Source organism: Oncorhynchus keta, chromosome 28, assembly GCF_023373465.1.
Source record: "Oncorhynchus keta strain PuntledgeMale-10-30-2019 chromosome 28, Oket_V2, whole genome shotgun sequence".
Classification (NCBI taxonomy): Eukaryota; Metazoa; Chordata; class Actinopteri; order Salmoniformes; family Salmonidae; genus Oncorhynchus; species Oncorhynchus keta.
Window position 1 is genome coordinate 27,740,186 of NC_068448.1, and position 26,638 is coordinate 27,766,823.

The window sequence follows — 26,638 nt, forward strand, 5'->3', positions numbered from 1 at the left end:
AACTTTAAAACACGTTTAAAAACTTTATTTTATCCCAAGCATTTATCCCTTACTTCTACCATACATTCATTTCTTAATCAAAGAAAAAAGCTGTTAAAAGAAAGTTATGACAGGATAGATAAATAAATGGACAGGTGAATAAAAAAAGGATACAGGGATGGAAGACCATATGTATGGAGGGATAAAACAAGGTTAAGTTGGACTGATTGGTATGATAAAGGAATGAATCTATGGTTGAAGGTGTAGATGGTGTGTGTGGCATGATTAATAGTTACTGCTGTTCTGATTTCAGATTTGAATATCGAAGAGGTAGACAAATGTGCCATACCTTTTGAAGTTTTTGTGTACACCGAATTGTTCAGAAAAGTTGTCAAGGTAGCTGATTAGTGTCAAAAGTCATAATGTTTACTCATCGTCTCATGCTAATCCCCCCATTTTTATAATTTGAAAGTTCCATGGTTACTAAAACAGCTGTACCTCTTGATTGGTAGTAGATATTTCTGTTCTTTATTCCTGATTTGAATAGCAAAGAATTAGACAAATGTCATACCGTCTAACTTTTTGTCTAACCTGTTTCGAAAGTGGTCAATGTCAGTTTATAAAAAGTTACAGAAAATGTTGATAGTCACTTAAACCGGTACCAGATAATTCTGTTATTTCAGATTTGAATAGCAGCGAAGTAGAGGAAGATGTTTCACCCTCTAACTTTTTGTGTAAGGGTTTGGCAAAATGGTCAATGTAGCTGATTTTGTGTCAAGATGAATTGTTGCATTTACAGTGAATGGAGGTTGGAAGTGATGTCACAATTTTTTTTTTTTACCTTTATTTAACCAGGCAAGTCAGTTAAGAACATATTCTTATTTTCAATGACGGGTTAACTGCCTGTTCAGGGGCAGAACGACAGATTTGTACCTTGTCAGCTCGGGGGTTTGAACTCGCAACCTTCCGGTTACTAGTCCAACGCTCTAACCACTAGGCTACGCTGCCGCCCCAATTGGGAGCATTAGAATAATAGTCTATGAGGATGGACAAAAAGACACACAAATTAATTAATATCAAAAAGCAGACCAGTCTGCACAATTAAGTTTGAATGCCGTTTCTAGCTTAAACAGTAAGAAGAGTAGTGTGCAGAAGTATGACGAAGATTTAAAGTCTTGTTATGCAAGTACCACCTAATTGCAGAAGTGCTGCCATTTTGAGTGACCTCTGCCGTCCCTGGCCTTGACTATTTCCCTTTCCACTAGGTTCCTCACCTACTGCCCCAGCAAGAGGATCCTATCGGACGAGGCGCTGAAGCACGAGTATTTCCGGGAGACACCGCAGCCCATCGACCCCTCCATGTTCCCCACCTGGCCAGCCAAGAGCGAGCAACAGAGGGTGAAGAGGGGCACCAGCCCGCGCCCCCCCGAGGGAGGCCTGGGCTACAGTCAGCTGGTGAGGCTGGGTTTAACTCTACATCCCTCTGTCAACTAGGTTTTGACATCTGAGCTTGGTTTCTGTGTTTGATAGATTGTAGACCTACAGCACTTTACTGTGTGTTGTCAAGACACATCTTCCCACTGCTTAATACTTATTTTTCCAGATTTCATTAGTTCCCTGGCATAAAGGCAATGTGCCTCATCAGCTAATGTGTGTGGCTTGTCCTCTCTCCAGGGTGACGATGACCTGAAAGACTCAGGCTTCCATCTGACTACCAGCAACCAAGGGGCTTCTGCCGTGGGCCCAGGGTTCAGCCTCAAGTTCTGAGCTGTGCCTGGAGGGCAGGACACCCTGCGTATGGGAAGAGACATACTGGCCTGTTCAGCTGACCGGACAAGAATCATGGGACATTTCATTTTTTATGTGGCTGGACTCATTGGGGTAATGGCTTCCGTTGTCAGGGTCAGCTTACTGCCCTCACCCTGTGAGGGTGGAGACTGGTCGTCACATGATATGAACGATGGACAAACACACGGTCCCTTTTTTCCCAACTATATGGCTGAATCCCAACCATTGAACTTTTAAAGTATTTTCTCGATTCTGACAAGGTTTAACTTTTATGGAAATGAGGCAACTGTGCGTCAAAACCTAACTACAATTTTGTCTGTACCTTAGCTAATGTTGGCTTTTTGTTTTCTGTCTTTTTTACACTGCTGAAGAGGACCAGAGTTGAAGTCGTTGGTATTTCTTGAGTACTGGAGATACTGTATAATAATGTAGCAGTGTTAGAGCCATGTCGATCCATCATATTATAAGGACTTTACTGTATAACCGATGGCTTACATTGACCCGGGACATGTTTTTGCTAGAAATAAAATGTGAGTCTTTTATTTGTCCACCTTTTTGCTGGTATTTATAAATGCTGTCTAAGCTAAGCAAACTGCACCACACACTGCCTGCCAAAAGGGAAAAATAAAAAGGGAAGTCGAGTCCCCAAAAGTTCCCAGCGTTGAATCCAGCTCAATAGCCGTCCCAAGAGTGATGTCATTCTTTGCACTGCACACTTTGTCTCAGGGCTGTTCTTTCAGGGAAAAGAGACCCAGATTTTTGTCTTTGTTGTTAAAGTGGCTGCGATTTCTAGGACTAAACCAATAAATTATTTGATTTCTAGCTGGAGGAAAATAAACAGTGCAGTCTCATTTCTGGGAGACTGCTGGCTGCTCAGACTGGAACAGTTGCAAAATGTTCCCTCGTCTGGAGACTCTTTAGAACCAACACAAATGGAAATGTACATAAATCAGTTTTATCTGAGAGTCCCCTCCTAAGCCCTTCTGTGGATTATTACACCTGATGTGTCAAATGAGCATGTAAAGGGAGCTGTTAGTGGAACTACACCTTCTGGAGGGAAAGTATTGGCTCCACCTGAAGGATAGCTGAGCAAGCGAGATATCGGCGGTGTTCCATATGTGAATAAAGGTCTAAATATTTCCAGTGACTGTAAACAATGTTTGTTTTTGGTTTACCCAACTTCAATTCAGACAGTAAATTATTTATATGACCTGCATTAAGAGGCAGTAGCTTTAGAATACATTACCCATGGCTTAATATAGCCAGGTTAGGCAAAATTATAAAACATTTCAGGACAATATTTCAAGTCTGAGGTTACTTGCTAGCCTGTAAGTGTTTGTGACCTCTAACTTCAAAGAACATTCTGTTGTTCACATAATATAACAGAATCTAATTTGTACTCGATTGTCACAAAATGTCATTTTACATCAATATTCAATTTACTAATGATCACAGAAGTGTTTATTGTGCACATATGAAAATACATGACTTTTTTTTTTTACATACCATGATTGTTTAGAAATAGAACGTACATACATTAAAATATGTGCCCAAGTGAGTGCAGTCCCCATTTGACCAAGCAATGTTTGTGTGAGCGAACGTGTGCATGGAAATATAATTCCTAGAACGGACATCCACATTCAAGTCAATGGGTGGACTGGTGGCCATTTTGAGTGTACCCAAGAGGGTGCAGTAAATTGCAGTGGTCTGAGGAACTTCCTTTCTAGGAATTATCTTCTGCGGTCGTGTGTGTGTGGTCGGTCTCTGTGCTAATACCCAGTGCTTCTGTGTGCAGAGAGTGGCAATGCCCTCAGAAGCGCACACGTACCCTCCAGGAGTAGTTGGTGAGGACCTTGTTCTTTTTCCTCACGATGCAGGTGTATGTGCCCTCGTTGATTGCATTGGCCACAATACTGATGTGGTCGTCCTTTAGGGAGAGGTAGCCAGGGTGGGAGTACTCCAGAAGCTCTCCGTCCTTGTACCAGCTACGAAAACACAAGTAAGTACACCTAGCTTGGAAAAAACTTTCAGAGAGCGCATAATATCAGGATTGGGGTCAAATTCATTCCAATTTAATCTATTGTTGGTGGGATATCATGATTTGTTCGAAGTGATGTCGGGACTAAATAAGCCATACTCACTATACTTTGCCTTTCTTAGCTGCAATTTTCTTCCCACATCGGAAGGTGAGCTTCTTCCCCTCAGCCACCAGCTTATGTTTGGTCCGTTGGGGTGTGGGGGTGGGGGCCACAGTGGGGAATGGGAACTCTGAGGAGAGTTAGGAAACACAAGGCTAAAGGCTGAGATATCCACTTCTGTATAAAGTCTTAACCAGACATGACTCGGTTTAGTATGGCTTTCATTTCGCAATGTTTACTCCAAAAAGTCAACTAAGATTCCAGAAAATGCTGTCTTACTAATTGTATACCCTGATCTGAGTGGGAATTTTGGATCATTAAACTTCAAATTATCCCCCAAGACATAGGCACTCAAATTAAGCGTAATATCTACCTCCATGTTGTGCATCAAAAAAGTCACTGGAACCGGACAGAAGCCTTTTGTAGACGATGGACATTGTCTTTATAGTTAATTTAGGCCAGTGTGAACACGTGCCTCATGACTAGCTGGAAGTCTTTTTAAAAGACAGCCACTAGTTTGGGCTGCAAAAATCCCAAATTGACCTTCCGTGTATCTAACCCTCAAGCCACAGTCTGAAATTCCAGTGGTTTGGAGTCACTCTGGAATTTTCCACAGCCGTACAACGTTTTCCAATCAACAATGAGGAACAGATTCGGAGCCAGGAATGGTATCCTCACTCCTCCACGTTCTCCCTTGTTACACACAAAAATCGTGAAAACCCACAACAATGCCGGGGTGGAGGAGTCATAAGCTGTGGAGGTTATGGGAATTCAAGCTGTCGAGGTGCCTCACTGACTTCTTTGCTCGCTTACTGTAAGGCAGACTGGGTCTGATCAGGAGGTAATTCTTTGTGAATGACTACTCCAGTGGCAAGTATCTAATCTGCTTTTAAATCAGGAGGGCTGCAAACCTTCATCATGGTTCTGCATGGCTGAACTTTTGGCTGCGTTTCGCTGCTTTGGCAAACGGTACTGAGCAATTCCTTGCACCAGTAGACTGAGAGTAATCTTTTTTCCTCTGCAATGCTGCACTTACCGTAACAGAAATCACAGCTGGAGGGGCAGTGCTTCTGCATGAGTTTGCGCTTACTGTCGCAATAGCCTTTCCGCGCCCAGGCTGGACAGATAAATAATCTATCCAAACATCCTACAGGAGAGGAGGAGAAGGAGTGGGGAGAGAGGAACAAGGGAGCAACTTTAGCAGCAGCAAAGACATTTGGGAAGACGATCTGGCTGCACATTTACAATAACTCACTGTATTATAAGAGGTTCGACAATACTCATTAATGCCACATTTACTTGTAGCAGGCAATGGTATTGCGTCTAAATGATTTGTGAAGCAGCTATGTAGTGCTCTTGTAGACTTAATGAATGATCTATAAAGCCAATATAAATTGGTTCTTTAAAGTTTAAAGATTTGTTGTGCTACAAATCAATGTTACACCATTGTTTCTCTCAGTCTGTAATACAGGGCTATTTGCTTGTGGGTGCTTGGCATACCGTAGAGTCGGTGCAGGCCCCACACCTCGTCCTGTGTGATGAGCTTGCGCCCCGTCAGAGTTGCATTCAGGTGCATGATGGCCTTAGGGTTCAGGGAGTGCATGAGGCCCAGGATGTGGCCGATCTCATGAGCCGCTACGTGGACCAAGTCTGTCAGCCACACCCCTGCACAAACAACACAACACTGTTAATTCTGTCTCAGCAATTTATTTACATTTTTATTTAACCTTTAACTTGGCAAGTCAGTTAAGAACAAATTCTTATTTGCAATGACGGCCTATCCCGGCCAAACCCAGACGACGCTGGGCCAATTGTGTGCCGCTCTATGGGACTCCCAATCACGTCCGGATGTGATGCAGCCTGGGGAGCATCCTGATAGTCTAAAGTGGCTAAAGTCCTTTCCCTCTTCTTTTTCTCATCCACAGAAATACACTATATATACAAAAGTATGTGGACACCCCTTCAAATGAGTGGATTTCAGCCACACCCGTTGCTGACAGGTGTATAAAATCGAGCACACTGCCATGCAATCTCCATAGACAAACATTGTCAGTAAAATGGCCCATAGTGAAGAGCTCAGTGACTTTCAATGTGGTACCGTCACAGGATAACACCTTTCCAACAAGTCAGTATTTCTGCCCTGCTAGACCTGCCCGGTCAACTGTAAGTGCTGTTATTGTGAAGGAGCAAAAACGGCTCAGCCGCGAAGTGGTAGGCCTAACTAGCTCACAGAACAGGAACTCCGAGTGCTGAAGTGCTTAGCTTGTAAAAATGGTCTGTCCTTGATTGCAACACTCACTACCGAGTTCCAAACTGCCTGTTCATGGTTCGGGCTAGGCCCCTTAGTTCCAGTGAAGGGAAATCTTAACACTACAGCATACAATGACATAGTAGATGATTCTGTGCTTCCAACTTTGTGGCAACAGTTTGGGAAGGCCCTTTCCTGTTTCAGCATGACAATGCCCCCATGCACAAAGTGAGGTCCATAAAGAAATGGTTTGTCAAGATTGGTGTGGAAGAACTTGACTGGCCTGCACAGAGTACTGACTTCAACACCTTTGGGATGAATTGGAACACCAAGTGCGAGTCGGGCCTCATCGCCCAACATCAGTGCCCAACCTCATTAATGCTCTTGTGGCTGAATGGAAGCAAGTCCCCGCAGCAATGTTCCAACATTTAGTGGAAAACATTCCAAGAAGAGTGGAGGCTGTTATAGTAGCAAAGGGGGGACCAACTTCATATTAATGTCCATAATATTGGAATTACATGTTCGACAATCAGGTGTCCACATACTTTTGGTCATGTATTGTATCTAAAGGAACTATACATATGGAAGCTAGTCCTGAGTTGGTCAACAACATATGGCTTTCACCTATACCTGTCTTTTCAGATCAGTGTCGATGAAGAAGATGATACTGAGATACAGGTGATTTAACAACAACGGCACAAGCTGCAAAGCTCTAAGCCATGGATGGCAACTTTGTTGGGGCTGGAGGCCACAAAAGGTCTACTCATTATAAAGGGCAATGGTTGGAAAGTAGAATAAGCTCATCACCGTGCACTTTCACCACCCTGTAGGCTAAACTGTGCATGATGTTCCATGTTGCAGTGGGAGGACCACACAACATACCATTGAGTGACTGCAAATTTACCTCGACGACATGGTATCAACATATAATTTCCACCATGACGAACAAACAAATTGTCGACATTTAGAACATTTTAATGACACTTCCTGCTTCCATCACACTTGTGATTTTTTCTTTTTTAAATAGCATTACTTTACTTTCATAAAAACTGTGGATTGAAACGTGGTTAGTGACAGTGGGGCAAAAAACATGAATTTTAAATGTTCTGATGGTTTTCTTGTGGTTTTATGTTTTGTTCAAACTGCCACACTCTCAGGGGTCAAATTCTCATGGAAGTGTACAGTTTGGATTACTTAATATGTTTGAACACAAGTGATGATTATAAATGTTGATATTTCTTTGTTCAGTAGTATACATTTGCTAATACAAGCCACACTAACCAAACCGGCTCCACGTGTGCATCCGCGTGCTCATGTTTATTTTTATCCCGACCAGACACGTTCATGTTTTTAATTTACCAGGATCCCCATTAGCCAACACCAATGGCGACAGCTGGTCTTACTGTGGTCCGAAACATAACGAAAAAGACATTACAGACAAAATACTTTACAATTTACATACAGTGCATGCGGAAAGTATTCAGACCTCTTGACTTTTTCCACATTTTGTTGCGTTACAGCCTTCTAAAATGTAGACGCCTCAAGCACTGAGATGCAGTGCCTTATACCGCTGCGCCACTCGGGAGTGTGTACATATTCATGTATGGGTTCTATGCCAGTTGTTGCAGTGTCATACAATGAATATTACATATTAACCTATGGAATATTGATATTTAATATGGAATATTACAATATTGATGTGTTTTTAAAACTGCTATTGCTGCTGAGAATAGCCTTGTAAATATGTCATTAACCAATTGGAGATAAAAAAAATACAAATAAAATAAGAAGTTACTTCTGCTTTTGAGTCCATATTCGGGAAATGATTCAGTCCCCTTGACTTTACTGGGACTGTGAAAAGGTTAAAATACCAAAACCAACTGTGAACCAACTATATTAATTTGGTGACAAGTCAAAACACACATGAAACACTCATGGACATTTAGCTAGCTTTCTGTTAATTCTTCCGGTGAGATAAATATTGGGTTGTTGTTTTACCTAACATGCATATGGTCATACAAAATTGTTTATTCTCTACTCCGACAATTAATTCACAGATAAAAAGGAGAAACCTAGTTAGTTTTTAGTTTTTTAATAATCTCTCCTCGTTCATCCTTCATCTGTGGATTTTATATTGCGGTTGGCAACCAACTTCAAGGAGCATTTACCACCCCCAACTGGACCTTGTGCATCTTTCAGTCACCCACGTGGATATCTGCTTGAGTACCAATGAGTAGACAAGTGTCAACCAAGTTCTCTTTCAGAGCCTGGCTATGCAGAAGCCCGCTGACGTACGCAAGCAGTTTGGATGAATAGATTGAATGTGTCTATTTATTTGACTAACCAAAGGGCCCCTGGCTCTAATTCGACCTTGATTACTACATGTTTAGATAGCTGGCCGCTAGAATAATTTGCCAATCTAAAATGTTTAGCTAACATGGGCTAATTGAGTGACCGACATAACAAAAGAAAAACAACCAAATTGATCTGAGGGCCTTCAAAAGGGCCAGTTGCCCATCCCTGCTCGAAACTCACAGTAAACAACAATCACACATTTAGGAACAGTATTACACTGTGTACTTTTCCAGCTTCAAGACATAATTACCAACTACAGTGTCTACTACAATGTATACTATTCAACCCAGTGCATCTGACAATAATTGAGCTGGACATCCTGCAAGTAGCTTTGGTGCTGAGTCCACAACAGCAGTTTACAAAAACTCACGAAAAAGGTACATGCCTTTTTTCCAGCTGAAGCGCATGTTTCCCAGAATCCAATACTCATGGTCGTCAAAGTGGATCTCCCCCGTCGGGGGGAAGAAGGCGTGGGCCAGTTCGCCAGTAATGCCGTCAAAACAGTGGTGCAAGTAGGACTGCAGACAGTCTGTGTGGTTGATGGGGTAGAAGCCTGCCAAAAAGAGAGAGCTGTGCCTTAGTCAGAGCAGCCAAGAGGCAAAACACCCTCTAGCCTTTTCAGCCTCTTTCTCATTCTACATACAGTCTAGGAGATGATGGATTTCAAAGGACAAACTTTTCAATCCCCCTGTGGATGACAGACATTTCTCACATTTGCACCAATACATTATTTATGGAACAAGAGTCCCAGACCGTGGTGCTCCCACTGAGACAGCTTCTGCATGATTTAGGGCACTTGAAAATTATTACACATGCTTGAAGGTGCTCAAGACTCTTTCTCAGGCATAATTCACACTGGACATTATATAAATATACAGTAGAGGCAGATTTGTTCAATTCAAATGCTGATGGCATTTCAGACCTATTTCACTGTGTAGGCCTTGTACTAGAATAGGACTATATGCCAGTCATAATGCCTGATATGCTTTAGGTACAGTATGTTTGTTGTGCACCCACCTATCTTGATGTCTGCCTCCTGGTCAGCGGGAACCTCTCTAAAGCTGAAGGGTGAGACGTCACTCCACATAGTGAAGGCTTTGGCGATACCCCGTCGAGTGTCACTGGCATTCATCAGGTTCCTTGGGAAAGAGAGCAGCCTGCACAGACACAATGTGATTATCTGGGGAAACAACTTGGCATATTATAACAGTTACAGTGGAAAGAAAACGTTTGTGAATTACCTGGATTTCTGCATAAATTGGTCATAAAATGTTATTTTATCTTCATCTAAGTCACAACAACAGACAAACAGTCTGCTTAAACTAATAACACAAACAATTATAATTTTTTGTGTCTTTATTGAACACCGTGTAAACATTCACAGTGCAGGGTGTGAAAAGTATGTGAACCCTTGGATTTAATAACAGGTTAACCCTCCTTTGGCATCAATAACCTCAACCAAATGTTTTCTGTAGATGCGGATCAGACCTGCACAATGGTCAGGAGGAACTTTGGACCTTTCCTCTTAACAAAATTGTTTCAGTTCCACAATACTCTTGGGATGTCTGGTGCTCTCTCGAGGTCATGCCACAGCATCTCAATCGGGTTTGAGGTCAGGACTGACTTGGCCTCTTCAGAAGGCTTATTTTCCTCTGTTCAAGCCATTCTGTTGTTGATTTACTTCTGTCTTTGGGTTGTTGCATCACCTAACTTCTGTTAAGCTTCAATTGGCAGACAGATAGCCTCACATTCTCCTGCAAAATGTCTTTAATAAACTTGGGAATTAATTTTTCCATCGATGATAGCAAACGGTCCAAGCCCTGAGGCAGCAAAGCAGCCCCAAACCATGACGATCCCTCCACCATAGTCTACAGTTCAGATTAGGTTTTGATGTTGGTGTGCTGTGGCTATTTTTATCCACACATAGTGTTGTGTGTTCCTTCCAAACAACACAACGTTAGTTTCATCTGTCCACAGAATATTTTGCCAGTAGCGCTGTGGAACATCCAGGCGATCTTTTGCGAACTTCAGACGTGCAGCAATGTTTTTTTGGACAGCAGTGGCTTCTTCCATGGTGTCCTCCCATGAACAGCATCCTTGTTTAGTGTTTTACTTATTGTAGACTCGTCAACAGAGATGTTAGCATATTCCAGAGATTTCAGTAAGTCTTTAGCCGATACTCTAAGATTCTTCTTAACCTCATTGAGCATTCTGTGCTGTGCTCTTGCAGTCATCTTTGCAGGATGGCCATTCCTAGGGAGACGAGTGCTGAAATTTCTCCATTTACAGACAGTTTGTCTTCTGTGGAATGACATTTAGAGATACTTTCGTAACTCTTTCCAGCTTCATGCAAGGCAGCAATTCTTAATCTTAGGTCTTCTGAGATTTTTTTTGTTCGAGGCATGGTTCACATCAGGCAAGGCTTTTTGTGAATAGCAAACTCAAAACATTTTATGGGGCAGGGCAGCTCTACCCAAAATCTCCAATCTCGTCTCATTGATTCGACTCCAGGTTAGTTGACTCCTGACTCCAATTATCTTTTGGAGAAGTCATTAGCCTAGAGGTTCACATACTTTTTCCAACCTACACTGTGAATGTTTAAATTATGTATTCAATATAGACAAGAAAAATACAATAATTTGTGTTATTAGTTTAAGCACACTGTGTTTGTCTATTGTTGAGACTTAGATGAAGATCAGATCAAAATGTATGTCAAATTTATGCAGAAATCCAGGTAATTCCAAAGGGTTCACATATTTTTTCTTGCCACTGTAAATCAATGGGCACTATCAAAACACCTGAAATTCACCAATTCTGATGAAAGCTCTAAGACAACTGTCCCTCGTAAATACAGTTGAAGTCGGAAGTTTACATACACATAGGTTGGAGTCATTAAAACTAGTTTTTCAACTCCACAAATGTCTTGTTAACAAACTATAGTTTTGGCAAGTCGGTTAGGACATCTACTTTGTGCATGACACAAGTAATTTTTCCAACAATTGTTTACAGACAGATTATTTAACTTATAACTCACTGTATCACAAGAAAAGAGACGTGTTCTGTCCCCTAAAGATGAATGTACTTTGGTGCGAAAAGTGCAAATCAATCCCAGAACAACAGCAAAGGACCCTGTGAAGATGCTGGAGGAAACAGGTACAAAAGTATCTATATCCACAGTAAAAAGAGTCCTATATAGACATAACCTGAAAGGCAGCTCAGCAAGGAAGAAGCCACTGCTCCAAAACCGCCATAAAAAAAGCCAGACTATGGTTTGAAACTGCACATGGGGACAAAATTGTACTTTTTGGAGAAATGTCCTCTGGTCTAATGAAACAAAAATAGAACTGTTTGGCCATAATAACCATCGTTGTGTTTAGAGGAAAAATGGGGATGCTTGCAAGCTGAAGAACACCATCCAACCGGGAAGCACAGGGGCGGCAGCATCATGTTGTGGGGGTCCTTTGCTGCAGGACGGACTGGTGCACTACACAAAATAGATGGCATCATGAGGGAGGAAAATTATGTGGATATATTGAAGCAACATCTCAAGACGTCAGTCAGGAAGTTAAAGCTTGGTCACAAATGGGTCTTCCAAATGGACAATAACCCCAAGCGTACTTCCAAAGTTGTGGCAAAATGGCTTAAGGACAACAAAGTCACGTTATTGGAGTGGCCATCACAAAGCCCTGACCTCAATCCTATAGAAAATTTGTGGGCAGAACTGAAAAAGCGTGTGCGAGCAAGAGGCCGACAAACCTGACTCAGTTACACCAGCTCTGTCAGGAGGAATGGGCCAAAATTCACCCAACTTATTGTGGGAAGGTTGTGGAAGGCTACCCGAAACGTTTGACCCAAGTTAAACAATCTAAAGGCAATATTACCAAATACTAATTGAGTGTATGTAAACTTCTGACCCACTGGGAATATGATGAAAGAAATAAAAGCTGAAATAAATCATTCCCTCTACTATTATTCTGACATTTCACATTCTTAAAATAAAGTGGTGATCATAACTGACCTAAGACAGGGAATTTGTACTACGATTAAATGTCAGGAATTGTGAAAAACTGAGTTTAAATGTACTTGGCTAAGGTGTATGTAAACTTCCGACTTCAACTGTATGTCTGAAGTCAAATAAAACAGCATTTCCTTTTGTTTTTTAGGCAGTAATCCTTTGGTTAGAAAGGAAGGAGTGAAAAAAGCAATCTCCATACTTGTATGTGAGCTTGAACTTGTCCCATTTGAGTTTCTCAGGGGTGAAGGTGTAGCGCTTGTTCCTGGAGAGGTGGAGAACCTGCGAGTGAGCATCTTTACGAATCCCAATCATCAACACACCGGAGGTGTGAGCTTCTTCCTTGGACAAAAAAAATGTAGATTAGCCACCTGAGATTTGGGTCAACCAGTTAGGAGCGAGGGAGGGATTTACAACCTACTGGACACAGATGTCACATCAGGGCCATGCACATACTTTTTGGGGGGTGGTGCTCAAGCAACAAAAAAGCCCCCTAAAAAATATTTGCAACTGTGTTCACAGAATCGTTGAGCTATTACGACTTATTTAGTTAAATAAAAGCAATAGATGGCCACATCTTAATGGCTAATTAAATTCAACATAATTTACTTGAATTTAATGATGACTTATGGGCACTGGGTTCAGAACAACAATTAAAAAACAGTTTACAAAGAAAATATATCAAGTATTAGAGCATGGAAGGTTAATGCACAGGTCTAGCCTCTACACAAGTCGAGCCTTATCTGTGCACGTGCTTGTGTTACTTCACCATCCAGATTTCATTTATATTTATGATCATGTTCTGGATTCCCAGCTAACTAATTTGGGTTTCCAGAACTTTGTGGGAAAGTCATTTGTCAAATAATCAAAGGAGAATCTTTAAGGAAAGTGATGGATATGTTCTGTGTTAGCTGTTTTTTAAAAAATAAAATTATAACGTAGAGTGTTGTCTTTGTGTTTATAATAATAATTTCATTTTCATTTTACAGAATAATCTCAAAGTGCATAAAATACAAATGTTTTACCAAATAGAAGAACAAATATTGACACAACTAGACGGGGCAACTGACACAAAGATCACAGCTGAAACTACAAGGAACAAGGACAACAAGGAGCACAGCTATCAATAGAAAGCCTTCCTAAAGAGAAACGTTTTTCGGCCGGGAGGGCATTCCAGAGGCTGAAAGCCTGATCCCCCAAGGAACACATTTTTTACCAAACATGGGGTCATGGAGGAGCAGGCTATCATTTGACCTGAGGGTGCGGGTGGGGTTTTGGAGGGAGCTCAGTTCTTTGAGATAAGGAAGGGCATTGTCATGAATACACCGGAAAGTCAGCAGGAGGGGTTTGAATTCAATCCGGAATGAGACGGGGAGCCAGTGCAGCGATATCAGGATGGGAAATTATAGTTATGAACTATCCATAGCTAGTACTTAGTGTTCTGTCACTGTTAGTGCTCTTATCTCCTGTCGATGGCTGCATTTACACAGGCAGCCCAATTGTGTTATTTTTTTCACTAATCGTTTTTTTTCGACCAATCAAATCAGCTCTGCAAAATGTATTATGTCAGATTATTATGATGTGATTGACTTGACTTAGGAATGTCTGAACCTGACCAAATAACTAAGGAGAATATCAGTAACAACATGAGCTGGAAGATCAGAAGTATTCATGGAGGGAACTCGAGAAACTGGAAATAAAAACATGCAGTGCGGTGGAGATAAGAGCGTCTGCTAAATGACTTAAATGTAATGTAATGTAATGAGATAGCCTAAGTAAAATTAAGTGATAACACATGCATAACACCTTTATGAAACCAGTTACGTAACAACTTTATACCTTTATATAACAGTGTTGCAGTATCATTAATAACAAACCTCATAACACATTTATTCAACATCATTTGTGAGAAGTTTTCAAAATAAAAGTCCCTTGAAATATATCTTTATGTATCTATTGTACAGTGGAAATGTATATTCTTACAGCCACAGTACCCAACCCTGTGACACACTTCATGTCACCGTCACTTACCGCTGAGAGCAGCACAGGGTAAGCGGTTAGTGACGGTTTGCATTGACTATTTTGTATCCTCTCTTGTGATTTTTCAATGCTGCAGGACAGCCCTTAAGATTAATATTCTGTTATCGAATTAATAACTTTTCTGTGACCGTATCTGGGAGAAAGCTAATCTGGAGTAAACCGAGTACCTGGCCTAAAGCAAGTTCTGGCCTGGAGCACCAATAATAAATGTAATGTTAGGCCTACAGCGTGTTCTCTGCTACAGTAATGTAATGTTAGGCCTACAGCGTGTTCTCTGCTACAGTAATGTAATGTTAGGCCTACAGCGTGTTCTCTGCAACAGTAATGTAATGTTAGGCCTACAGCGTGTTCTCTGCTACAGTAATGTAATGTTAGGCCTACAGCGTGTTCTCTGCTACAGTAATGTAATGTTAGGCTACAGCATGTTCTCTGCTACAGTAATGTAATGTTAGGCCTACAGCGTGTTCTCTGCTACAGTAATGTAATGTTAGGCCTACAGCGTATTCTCTGCTACAGTAAATCAAATCGAATCAAATTTTATTTGTCACATACACATGGTTAGCAGATGTTAATGCGAGTGTAGCGAAATGCTTGTGCTTCGAGTTCCGACAATGCAGTAATAACCAACAAGTAATCTAACTAACAATTCCAAAACTACTGTCTTATACACAGTGTAAGGGGATAAAGAATATGTACATAAAGATATATGAATGAGTGATGGTACAGAGCAGCATAGGCAAGATACAGTAGATGGTATCGAGTACAGTATATACATATGAGATGAGTATGTAAACAAAGTGGCATAGTTAAAGTGGCTAGTGATACATGTATTACATAAGGATGCAGTAGATGATATAGAGTACAGTATATACGTATGCATATGAGATGAATAATGTAGGGTATGTAACATTATATTAGGTAGCATTGCTTAAAGTGTCTAGTGATATATATATGCCATTTAGCAGACGCTTTTATCCAAAGCGACTTACAGTCATGTGTGCATACATTCTACGTATGGGTGGTCCCGGGAATCGAACCCACTACCGTGGCGTTACAAGCGCCATGCTCTACCAACTGAGCTACAGAAGGACCGTGATATAGTGATATATTTTACATAATTTTACATAATTTCCCATCAATTCCCATTATTAAAGTGGCTGGAGTTGAGTCAGTGTCAGTGTGTTGGCAGCAGCCACTCAATGTTAGTGGTGGCTGTTTAACAATCTGATGGCCTTGAGATAGAAGCTGTTTTTCAGTCTCTCGGTCCCAGCTTTGATGCACCTGTATGATAGCGGGGTGAACAGGCAGTGGCTCGGGTGGTTGTTGTCCTTGATGATCTTTATGGCCTTCCTGTAACATCGGGTGGTGTAGGTGTCCTGGAGGGCAGGTAGTTTGCCCCCGGTGATGCGTTGTGCAGACCTCACTACCCTATGGAGAGCCTTACGGTTGTGGGCGGAGCAGTTGCCGTACCAGGCGGTGATACAGCCCGCCAGGATGCTCTCGATTGTGCATCTGTAGAAGTTTGTGAGTGCTTTTGGTGACAAGCCGAATTTCTTCAGCCTCCTGAGGTTGAAGAGGCGCTGCTTGCGCCTTCTTCACGATGCTGTCTGTGTGAGTGGACCAATTCAGTTTGTCTGTGATGTGTATGCCGAGGAACTTAAAACTTTACTACCCTCTCCACTACTGTTCCATCGATGTGGATAGGGGGGTGTTCCCTCTGCTGTTTCCTGAAGTCCACAATCATCTTCTTAGTTTTGTTGACGTTGAGTGTGAGGTTATTTTCCTGACACCACACTCCGAGTGCCCTCACCTCCTCCCTGTAAGCCGTCTCGTCGTTGTTGGTAATCAAGCCTACCACTGTTGTGTCGTCCGCAAACTTTATTATTGAGTTGGAGGCGTGCGTGGCCACGCAGTCGTGGGTGAACAGGGAGTACAGGAGAGGGCTCAGAACGCACCCTTGTGGGGCCCCAGTGTTGAGGATCAGCGGGGTGGAGATGTTGTTGCCTACCCTCACCACCTGGGGGCGGCCCGTCAGGAAGTCCAGTACCCAGTTGCACAAGGCGGGGTCGAGACCCAGGGAGCTTGATGACGAGCTTGGAGGGTACTATGGTGTTGAATGCCGCGCTGTTGTCGATGAACAGCATTCTCACATAGGTATTCCTCTTGTCCAGATGGGTTAGGGCAGTGTGCAGTGTAGTTGAGATTGCATTGTCTGTGGACCTCTTTGGGCGGTAAGCAAATAGGAGTGGGTCTAGGGTGTCAGGTAGGGTGGAGGTGATATGGTCCTTGACTAGTCTCTCAAAGCACTTCATGATGACGGAAGTGAGTGCTACGGGGCGGTAGTCGTTTAGCTCAGTTACCTTAGCTTTCTTGGGAACAGGAACAATGGTGGCCCTCTTGAAGCATGTGGGAACAGCAGACTGGTATAGGGATTGATTGAATATCTACGTGATGGAAGCAGTCTTGGAGTGTGGAGTCAGCTTGGTCGGACCAGCGTTGGACAGACCTCAGCGTGGGAGCTTCTTGTTTTAGTTTCTGTCTGTAGGCAGGGATCAACTAAATGGAGTCGTGGTCAGCTTTTCCGAAAGGAGGGCGGGGCAGGGCCTTATATGCGTCACGGAAGTTAGAGTAACAATGATCCAAGGTTTTTCCACCCCTGGTTGCGCAATCGATATGCTGATAAAGTTTAGGGAGTCTTGTTTTCAGATTAGCCTTGTTAAAATCCCCAGCTACAATGAATGCAGCCTCCGGATAAATGGATTCCAGTTTGCAGAGTCAAATAAAGTTTGTTCAGAGCCATCGATGTGTCTGCTTGGGGGGGGAATATATACGGCTGTGATTATAATCGAAGAGAATTCTCTTGGTAGATAATGCAGTCGACATTTGATTGTGAGGAATTCTAAATCAGGTGAACAGAAGGATTTGAGTTCCTGCATGTTTCTTTCATCACACCATGTCTCGTTAGCCATAAGGCATACGCCCCCGCCCCTCTTCTTACCAGAAAGATGTTTGTTTCTGTTGGCGCGATGCGTGGAGAAACCCGCTGGCTGCACCGCCTCCGATAGCGTCTCTCCAGTGAGCCATGTTTCCGTGAAGCAAAGAACGTTACAGTCTCTGATGTCCCTCTGGAATGCTACCCTTGCTCGGATTTCATCAACCTTGTTGTCAAGAGACTGGACATTGGCGAGAAGAATGCTAGGGAGTGGTGCACGATGTGCCCGTCTCCGGAGTCTGACCAGAAGACCGCCTCGTTTCCCTCTTTTACGGAGTCGTTTTTTTGGGTCGCCGCATGGGATCCATTCCGTTGTCCTGGTTGAGAGGCAGAACACAGGATCCGCGTCGCGAAAATCATATTCTTGGTCGTACTGATGGTGAGTTGACGCTGATCTTATATTCAGTAGTTCTTCTCGACTGTATGTAATGAAACCTAAGATGACCTGGGGTACTAATGTAAGAAATAACACGTAGAAAAACAAAAAACGGCATAGTTTCCTAGGAACGCGAAGCGAGGCGGCCATCTCTGTCGGCGCCGGAAGTCTAATAATGTTAGGCCTACAGCGTGCTCTATGCTACAGTAATGTAATGTTAGGCCTACAGCGTGTTCTCTGCTACAGTTATGTAATGTTAGGCCTTCAGCGTGTTCTCTGCAAAAATAATGTGATGTTAGGCCTACGGTTTTCTGCAAACATAATGTAATGTTAGACCTACAGCGAGTTTTCTGGTACAATAATGTAATGTTAGACCTACAGCGTGTTTTCTGGTACAATAATGTAATGTCAGGCCTACAGTTTTCTGCTACCATAATGTAATGTTCGGCCTAAAAGTGTGTTTTCTGGTACAATAATGTAATGTTCATCCTACAGTGTGTTTTCTGGTACAATAATGTAATGTTAGGTCTACAGCGTTTTTCCTGGTACAATAATGTAATGTTAAGCCTACAGTATGTTCTATGGCTAAAATAAGCCAAAAATATGTGTTCTGATCCATTGTACAAATTTCATTGTACAAACTTCTGTTGTACAATGGATAAATAAAAATCTATTTCAGTGTTACTTCGAGACTTTTAGTACCGTAATGAAAATTAACTTTTATTTTGAAAACTCTTTTGAGTGTCTTATTTATACCCCTTCAAGTAAAGTGTTACCAGGTCAAGTCTGAACCTGTGTGTCCGTAACTTCGTACTGTAATCTACTAAGACTGTTAGTTGAACTGACCGTTGTGATTTATGGTATTCATTTATACAGTATTGATAGGTATCAATCTCATGTTCAAAATCAAAACAAGAAACAGTCCCATGCTGCAAGAGTTCTTGCTTGACTTGACCAGCTGAGGATATTAATCTCTATTGTAATTCTGCAGTTACTACAGCACATAACTTCAGGTTATTACTCCAATGCCTTGCATGTGAATGTTAGGCATTACTTTTTCATGCGAGGGCATTCCATCTTGTGGAAAAAGAAAGTGGTCAGCAGTAAAACGGCTTTCCAAACTTTAAGTATGATACATTTTGCAGATACAGTATGTCTGATGTCCCTTTGGAGAAGGACAAATAAGACTCTCCCAATAATAACACCTGGATTCTACTCTTGTTTTACAGCCTTGAAAGAGGCCAGCTTGGTGTTTTCTATTTCAGAGCCAATAGAAATATTTTGTGACTATGTTGTTATTACATAATAGTAATAGAACGTAAAATATACAGTTAAAGTATACACTGTATGAGTGATTATCCAAATAACTTTAGGTGACTTTGTGACAGGTGACTTTTATGACAAGTGAATAAGCTCATTTAGCCTATCGACAGCTCTACTCAACAAACACCTTACCATCAACGATAAGGTATTGGACCAACACGACCTGACCTCGTTGCATTGTTTATATAAAATATTTTCAAACTTACATACAAATACAGTCGAAATAGAACCTAAAGAATTGGCTATTTGATAAATCAGAATCTATACTGGTAAAATATCTGTATGAAAAGGAAACATTTCTTCAGAGAGAAATTATGTAAACACTAAACATTCCTTCAAGATTTCCAATGTTCCTTAATCCTCTGGAAAACAAGAGCTTTGCCAAGAGCTGTGGACTATACTCCCAGACTAACAGCAGAGGAGCCCTGCAGAAGACTGAAGACTTCCTGACACACTGATAACGGAGTCAAGGAAACATACACTACAAAAGAAGAGGACATAGGCTACAAGCTGGAGCAGGCATTGCACTTAAGTTGGAGTAACTTGAGATATGTCCATGTAGCCTGGCCCTAAATCATGATTACTTGAAGCTACAGTACATGTTGTTCTAAGGCAAGCTGTACCCTTGTCAAACTGTTACGCCATTTATTCCTGGGGAAAACAACTAAAAATGGACAAAGAATTTATGAATAATAGTAGACACTTTTAGAATAGCTAACTTGGTATAAGGGATGGTAAAGACTTCAGCCAGATCAAACAATGTTTATAATAGCTACAATACAATAAGAATTGTTGTTGCTCATACAAGCAAGTCAGGCTCTTTGTCACGATCGTCGTCAGGGTGGAAATGACCGTACCAAGGTGCAGCATGGTGACCGTACATTTATTTTATTTATGAATGTCGCCAACAAAAACAAGAAACGACAAAACGAACGTGAAGCTTACGAGGGCTATACAGGCCACTAACAAAGTCAACTACCCACAACTAAGGTGGCAAAACAGGCTGCCTAAGTATGATTCCCAATCAGAGACAACGACAGACAGCTGTCCCTGATTGAAAACCATACCAAGCCAAAACATAGAAACAGAAAACATAGAATGCCCACCCCACATCATACCCCAACCTAACCAAATAGAGAAATAAAACAGCTCTCTAAGGTCAGGGTGTGACACTCTTGTGATTGTCACACCCTGATCTGTTTCACCTGTCTTTGTGATTGTCTGCACTCCCATTCAGGTGTCGCCCATCTTCCCCATTATCCCCTGTGTATTTATACCGGTGTTCTCTGTTTGTCTGTTGCCAGTTCGTCTTGTTTGTCAAGTCAACCAGCATTTTTTGAATCCGCGCCTGCTTTCCCCCATCTCTCTTTTCTCATCCTCCTGGTTTTGATACTTGCCTGTCCTGACCCTGAGCCCGCCCGCCTGACCACTGTTGGGGAATAATCAGAATTAGTTGGTAACATAGGTAAGATGTTTTATATTCATCATATGTTTGTAAGTTACTTCTCATCAGAATGTTTATTTTTGTATAATACTGTGGCCGGGTTTGCAGTCATCTGTTCTCTGTCAAGTTACTTGGGCCGCAGAGAGGGGAGAGGTCAAGCATGTATCTCTTGGCTCCACAATGTCTGTGTGCTAGTCAATGTGTCTCTGTGATCTTGTCAAGGAGGGGTGGATTTGATATATGCCTGTTGATATGAGGATTTGGTTTATGGTTCTGAGAGCGAGAAAAGAACATAGTTTAGGAGACTGAACGATAAATTATGGCCAATGCTGTCTGGCTATGTGTGTCTTTGCTATAAAGGATCTCAGTTGCAATGTGTAACGGTCTCTCAGAGAATCCATTGATAGACACTGAATTGATCTGAGAGTAACAGGGTTGTGATGGAGCTCATATCATTAAAGATGGACTTTATGATAACTCTGATTTGTATGTGGTTTGCTCTCATGATTTGGTAAATACAGGAAATTTCCACGACACCACTCTGCCTGCCCCTGACCCTGGGCCTGCCTGCCGTCCTGTACCTTTGCCCATGTTGCTGTAATGAACATTGTTACTTGTCCAATTTGCATACCACCCCAACAGATCCACAGATAACACCATTTATATTACACTCCACACTGCCCTCCCACTTGAACAAAAGGAACACTGACATGAGAATGCTGTTCATTGACTACAGCTCAGCGTTCAACACCATAGTGCCCTCCAATCTCATCACTAAGCTAAGGACCCTGGGAATTCCTGAAGGGATGCCCCCAGGTGGTGAGGGTAGGCAATAACACATCCACCACGCTTACCCTCAACACAGGGGCCCCTCAAGGGTGCATGCTTAGTCCCCTCCTGCACTCCCTGTTCACCCACGACTGCGTGGCCGCGGACGACTCCAACACCATCATTAAGTTTGCAGACTGACGACGATGAGACAAACATCAGGGAGGAGGTAAGAGACCTGGCCGTGTGGTGCCAGGACAACAAACTCTCCCTCAAAGTGATCAAGTCAAAAGAGATGATTGTAGATTACAGGAAAAGAAGGACCGAGCACGCCCCCATTCTCATCGACGGGGCTGCAGTGGAGCAGGTTGAGAGCTTCAAGTTCCTTGGAGTCCACATCACCAACAAACATGACAAAGACTATTCCCCCCCAGGAGAAGGAAAGATTTGGCAATGGTCCTCAGATCCTCAAAAGGTTCTACAGCTGCACCATTGAGAGCATCCTGACTGGCTGCATCACTGCCTAGTATGGCAACTGCTCGACCTCTGACCGCAAGGCACTACAGAGGGTAGTGTGTACGGCACAGTACATAACTGGGGCCAAGCTTCCCACCATCCAGGACCTCTATACCAGACGGTGTCAGAGGAAGGCCCTAAAAATTGTCAAAGACTCCAGCAACCCTAGTCATAGACTGATCTCTATGCTACTGCACGGCAAGCGGCACTGGAGCGCCAAGTCTAGGTCCAAAAGGCTTCTTAAAAGCTTCTACCTTCTGAACAGCTAATCAAAGGGCTACCCAGACCACTCTTTTGTGCTCTCTGTTTATTATTTATGCATGGTCACTTTAACTCTATCTACATGTACATATTACCTCAATTACCTCAACTAACCGGTGCCCCCACACATTGACTCTGTACTGGTGCCCCCTGTATATATAGCCTTGCTATTGCTATTATTGTTTGACTGCTGCTGTTGAATTATTTGATACTTTTATTGAGTAATTTTTTTTAAACTTATCTATTTTTTACTTAAACATGTTTTTCTTATTTGATTTGTCTTAGGTCTCTCTTTATGTAGTTTGTGGTGTCTCTCTTGTCGTGATGTGTGTTTTGTCCTACATTTAAATGTTTTATCCCAGCCCCCGTCCCCGCAGAAAGCCTTTTGCCTCTTGGAAGGCCGTCATTGTAAATAAGAATTTGTTCTTAACTGACTTGTCTAGTTAAATAAAGGTTCAATCAAATTTAAAAAATACAAAAGTGCCATCCAGGACCTCTATACCCAGGCGATGTCAGAGGAAGGCCCTAAACATTTTAGAAGACTCCAGCCACCCAAGTCAGACTGTTCCCTCTGATATCGCACGGCAAGCCCTATCAATTCACCAAGTCTCGAACCAACAGGACCCTGAACAGTTTCTACCCCTAAGCCATAAGACTGCTAAATAGTTTGTTAAATAGTTAAGCAAATAGCTACCCGGACTATCTGCTTTGCCCATTTTTGCACTAACTTTTTTGACTCATCACATAAGCTGCGGTTTACCATCTGTCACTTTATTTCTAGTTATATGTACATATCTACCTCAATTACCTCGTACCCGGACACATTGACTCGGTACTGGTACCCTTTGTATTAGAGGTCGACCGATTATGATTTTTCAATGCCGATACCAAACAACAACAAAAAAGCTGATACTTATTAATCGGCCGATTTTTTTAAAAATGTATATTTATTTGTAATAATGACAATTACAACAATACTGAATGAACACTTATTTTAACTTAATATAATACATCAATAAATCAATTTAGCCTCAAATAAATAAACATGTTCAATTTGGTTTAAATAATGCAAAAACAAAGTGTTGGAGAAGAAAGTAAAAGTGCAATATGTGCCATGTAAGAAAGCTTAAGTTTAAGTTCCATGCTCAGAACATATGAAAGCTGGGGGTTCCTTTTAACATGAGTCTTCAATATTCCCAGGTAAGAAGTTTTAGGTTGTAGTTATTATAGGAATTATAGGACTATTCTCTCTATACGATTTGTTTCATATACCTTTGACTATTGGATTTTCTTATAGGCACTTTAGTATTGCCAGTGTAACAGTATAGCTTCCGTCCCTCTCCTCGCTCCAGGAACACATCGACAACAGCCACCCTCGAAGCAGTGTTACCCATCGCTCCGCGGCCCTTGCAGAGCAAGGGGGAACAACTACTCCAAGTCTCAGAGCGAGTGACTTTTGAAACGCTATTAGCACGCACCCCGCTAACTAGCTAGCCATTTCACATCGGTTACACCAGCCTAATCTCGGGAGTTGATAGGCTTGAAGTCATAAACAGCGCAATACTTGAAGCATTGCGAAGAGCTGCTGGCAAAACGCACGAAAGTGCTGTTTGAATGAATGCTTACGAGCCTGCTGGTACCTACCATCACGCAGTCGGACTGCTCTATCAAATCATAAAAACTTAATTATAACATAATAACACACAGAAATACGAGCCTTAGGTCATTAATATGGTCAAATCCGGAAACTATCATCTCGAAAACAAAATGTTTATTCTTTCAGTGAAATACGGAACCGTTCTGTTTTTTATCTAACGGGTGGCATCCATAAGTCTAAATATTCCTGTTACATTGCACAACCTTCAATGTTATGTCATAATTACGTGAAAATAAAAGAGAGCCGCACACTCTAGGAGCTCAGATACAAAATGTAATTACCAACGTTTCTGTCTTCATCAGGGTATAATCCCAAACACTGTGGGATGACTCGTTTATGTAGTGTCAAAAGACACAGGTGTCTGTAATCATGGTCAAGAGTGGCCTAATATCATTGGTTAATTATCAAATATTAAAATGTCATACAAAGAACAGCATACAAACAACAAATGGATTGCATACGATCCTAGATTAATTTGACTACACATGCTTACAAACAATTACAATGGCAAAGTCACAATAATCACAAGAATGGCTTCAGATCAAAGTCTACATTGAGACCGAAGGGCGCAAGGGTCTTTAAGTTAAAGAGAAGTGACACATTTTCCCTAGTTAAAAGAAATTCATGTTAGCAGGCAATATTAACAAAATATGCATGTTTAAAAAGATATACATCTGTATTGATTTTAAGAAAGGCATTGATGTTTATGGTTAGGTACACGTTGGAGCAACAACAGTCCTTTTTCGCGAATACGCACCTCATCGGTTATATGCAACGCAGGACACGCTAGATAAACTAGTAATATCATCAACCATGTGTAGTTAACGAGTGATTATGATTGATTGATTGAATGTTTTTTATAAGATAAGTTTCATGCTAGCTAGCAACTTACCTTGGCTTCTTACTGCATTCGCATAACAGGCAGGCTCCTTGTGGAGTGCAATGTAAAGCAGGTGGTTAGAGCATTGGACTAGTTAACCGTAAGGTTGCAAGATTGAATCCCCGAGCTGACAAGGTAAAAATCTGTCGTTCTGCCCCTGAAGAAGGCAGTTAAACCGCCGTTCTTAGGTCGTCATTGAAAATAAGAATGTGTTCTTAACGGGCTTGCCTAGTTAAATAAAGGTGTGTAAAAAAAATAATAATAATAAAAATCGGCCAAATCGGTGTCCAAAAATACCGATTTCCGATTGTTATGTAAACTTGAAATCGGCCCTAATTAATCGGGCATTCTGATTAATCGGTCGACCTCTACTTTGTATATATCCAAATCTTTACTCATTGTGTAGCTATTATTATTTTTATTATTATGTGTTTCACTTTTCTATTATTTCTCTATTTTCTTTCTCTCTGCATTGTTGTTGGACCAGAAATAAGCATTTTATGGTTAGTCTACACCTGTTGTTTACCAAGCATGTGAAGAATAACATTTTATTTGATTTGAAATGACGTGGAAACAACGTTGACTCAATAAGTGTGTGCCCAGTTGGATGAAACCATCCAATCCATATTCAAATCCATAATTGATTTTTGTCCTTAATATGAATATTTTCCACTAACTGTAATGGATAGGTAGCCTATTTTGAAGGCCTACAATTTTATTGCACCATCAAAATTGGAATTCCTCCAATTATTGAATTGGAAAAGGCTACATTATCTCGTGCATAATTAATGATTATGAAAAGGCATTTCGATTTATATCTAATGAAGTCATAGTGGGCTACAGTTCTTTACCGTCTAACGAAAAATGTGCTTAATATTACAATGACATTATTTTATTTAAAAGTTACTGTTGTCCAACAGCTGTCACAAAGCATATATCTTGGTAGACACAGATGTTTTTTTCAAATGAAAGGATTGTTTTGGTCCTGAATGGTTTTCAACATCCAACGTCTTGATCATAACTTATTCCAGCAATGTGGTTCTCTTAACCTGCCCAGTATACAAACTGAATGAACCGGTGCGATAGGAGGTATGCCGTTAGAAAGTGGAATTGTCACACCATACCTCTATTCTCCAGGTGGGAAATGCTGTGGTTTCTTGCATCCCTGCGAACAGAACCCCAAGCACCGTCACAGCAAGCAAAGGAGCACTGACATCGCCTCTTTGTAAACTTCTGAACGTCTGACACACCATCGTTGCGATATCACCTTCCAGAAAAATTCCCTCAACAAAGACAGACCAGTCAATTTCACCACCATCTATCCCCATGGATATCAACGGCCATCCATTGCATCCTTTTATTTGAACACAATATTTTCAATTGAGGATAACCGTGGCAAGCACAGTCCAGTGGAATGGGTTGTGGAATCCTTTGTCACCCACCGCCAGCTCAAAGCTACATCAAAAAGTCTGCAGCTATACAACCCTCCGGCGCAGCGCTATTCCGCACTGTCTGCCAATGGTTTCACATTACTTTAAATGAAAGTCAGAGCTTGACAAGTTTAAATGGAAAGGAAACCAGCTGCATGTATTCGACAATCTCAAAACTATTTTGAGGAATCAATTATTTTTGACTGCTTATTAATAAAGTTCATAAAAGATTAGGGGGAAAAAATCTCAGTCTGTGCAGGTCTCTCATTTTAGCTGAGGTATGCGCATATTTGTTTTATTTATTTAACTAGACAAGTCAGTTAAGAACACATTCTTATTTACAATGACGGTCTACCGGGGAACAGTGTGTTAGAGTGTTGGCCCAGTAAAGTTACTGGATTGAATCCCCGAGCTGACAAAGTACAAATCTG

At 41.6% G+C, this 26,638-nt stretch overlaps 2 protein-coding genes across 11 annotated transcripts in view; one reads left to right on the forward strand and one right to left on the reverse strand.

The window, feature by feature from the left end:
• LOC118360938 (cyclin-dependent kinase 11B-like) overlaps positions 1-2,315 on the forward strand; it is a 33,362-nt gene extending 31,047 nt beyond the window's left edge. For all 9 annotated transcript variants that reach the window (XM_035740524.2, XM_035740522.2, XM_035740528.2 and 6 more), the window contains 2 exons: positions 1,245-1,434; positions 1,654-2,315. In XM_035740524.2, coding sequence (XP_035596417.1) covers positions 1,245-1,434; positions 1,654-1,746 — 283 coding nt within the window. In that variant the 3' untranslated portion in view covers positions 1,747-2,315. The remainder of the gene's footprint in view (positions 1-1,244; positions 1,435-1,653) is intronic.
• On the reverse strand, positions 1-26,288 carry LOC118360940 (matrix metalloproteinase-23-like). 2 transcript variants are annotated; one of them, XM_035740534.2, is made up of 8 exons: positions 25,902-26,288; positions 12,723-12,858; positions 9,526-9,665; positions 8,894-9,061; positions 5,406-5,570; positions 4,942-5,052; positions 3,909-4,035; positions 1-3,752 (listed from the first exon to the last, which is right to left on the reverse strand). In XM_035740534.2, exons 2-8 carry the CDS (start codon positions 12,833-12,835, stop codon positions 3,578-3,580), a joined length of 999 nt encoding a protein of 332 aa, XP_035596427.1. In that variant the 5' UTR covers positions 12,836-12,858; positions 25,902-26,288; the 3' UTR covers positions 1-3,577. The 2 variants fall into 2 exon arrangements, with proteins under 2 accessions (XP_035596427.1, XP_035596426.1); XM_035740533.2 differs by having other exon boundaries at positions 12,723-12,862.
• Positions 26,289-26,638: the final 350 nt, after the last annotated feature.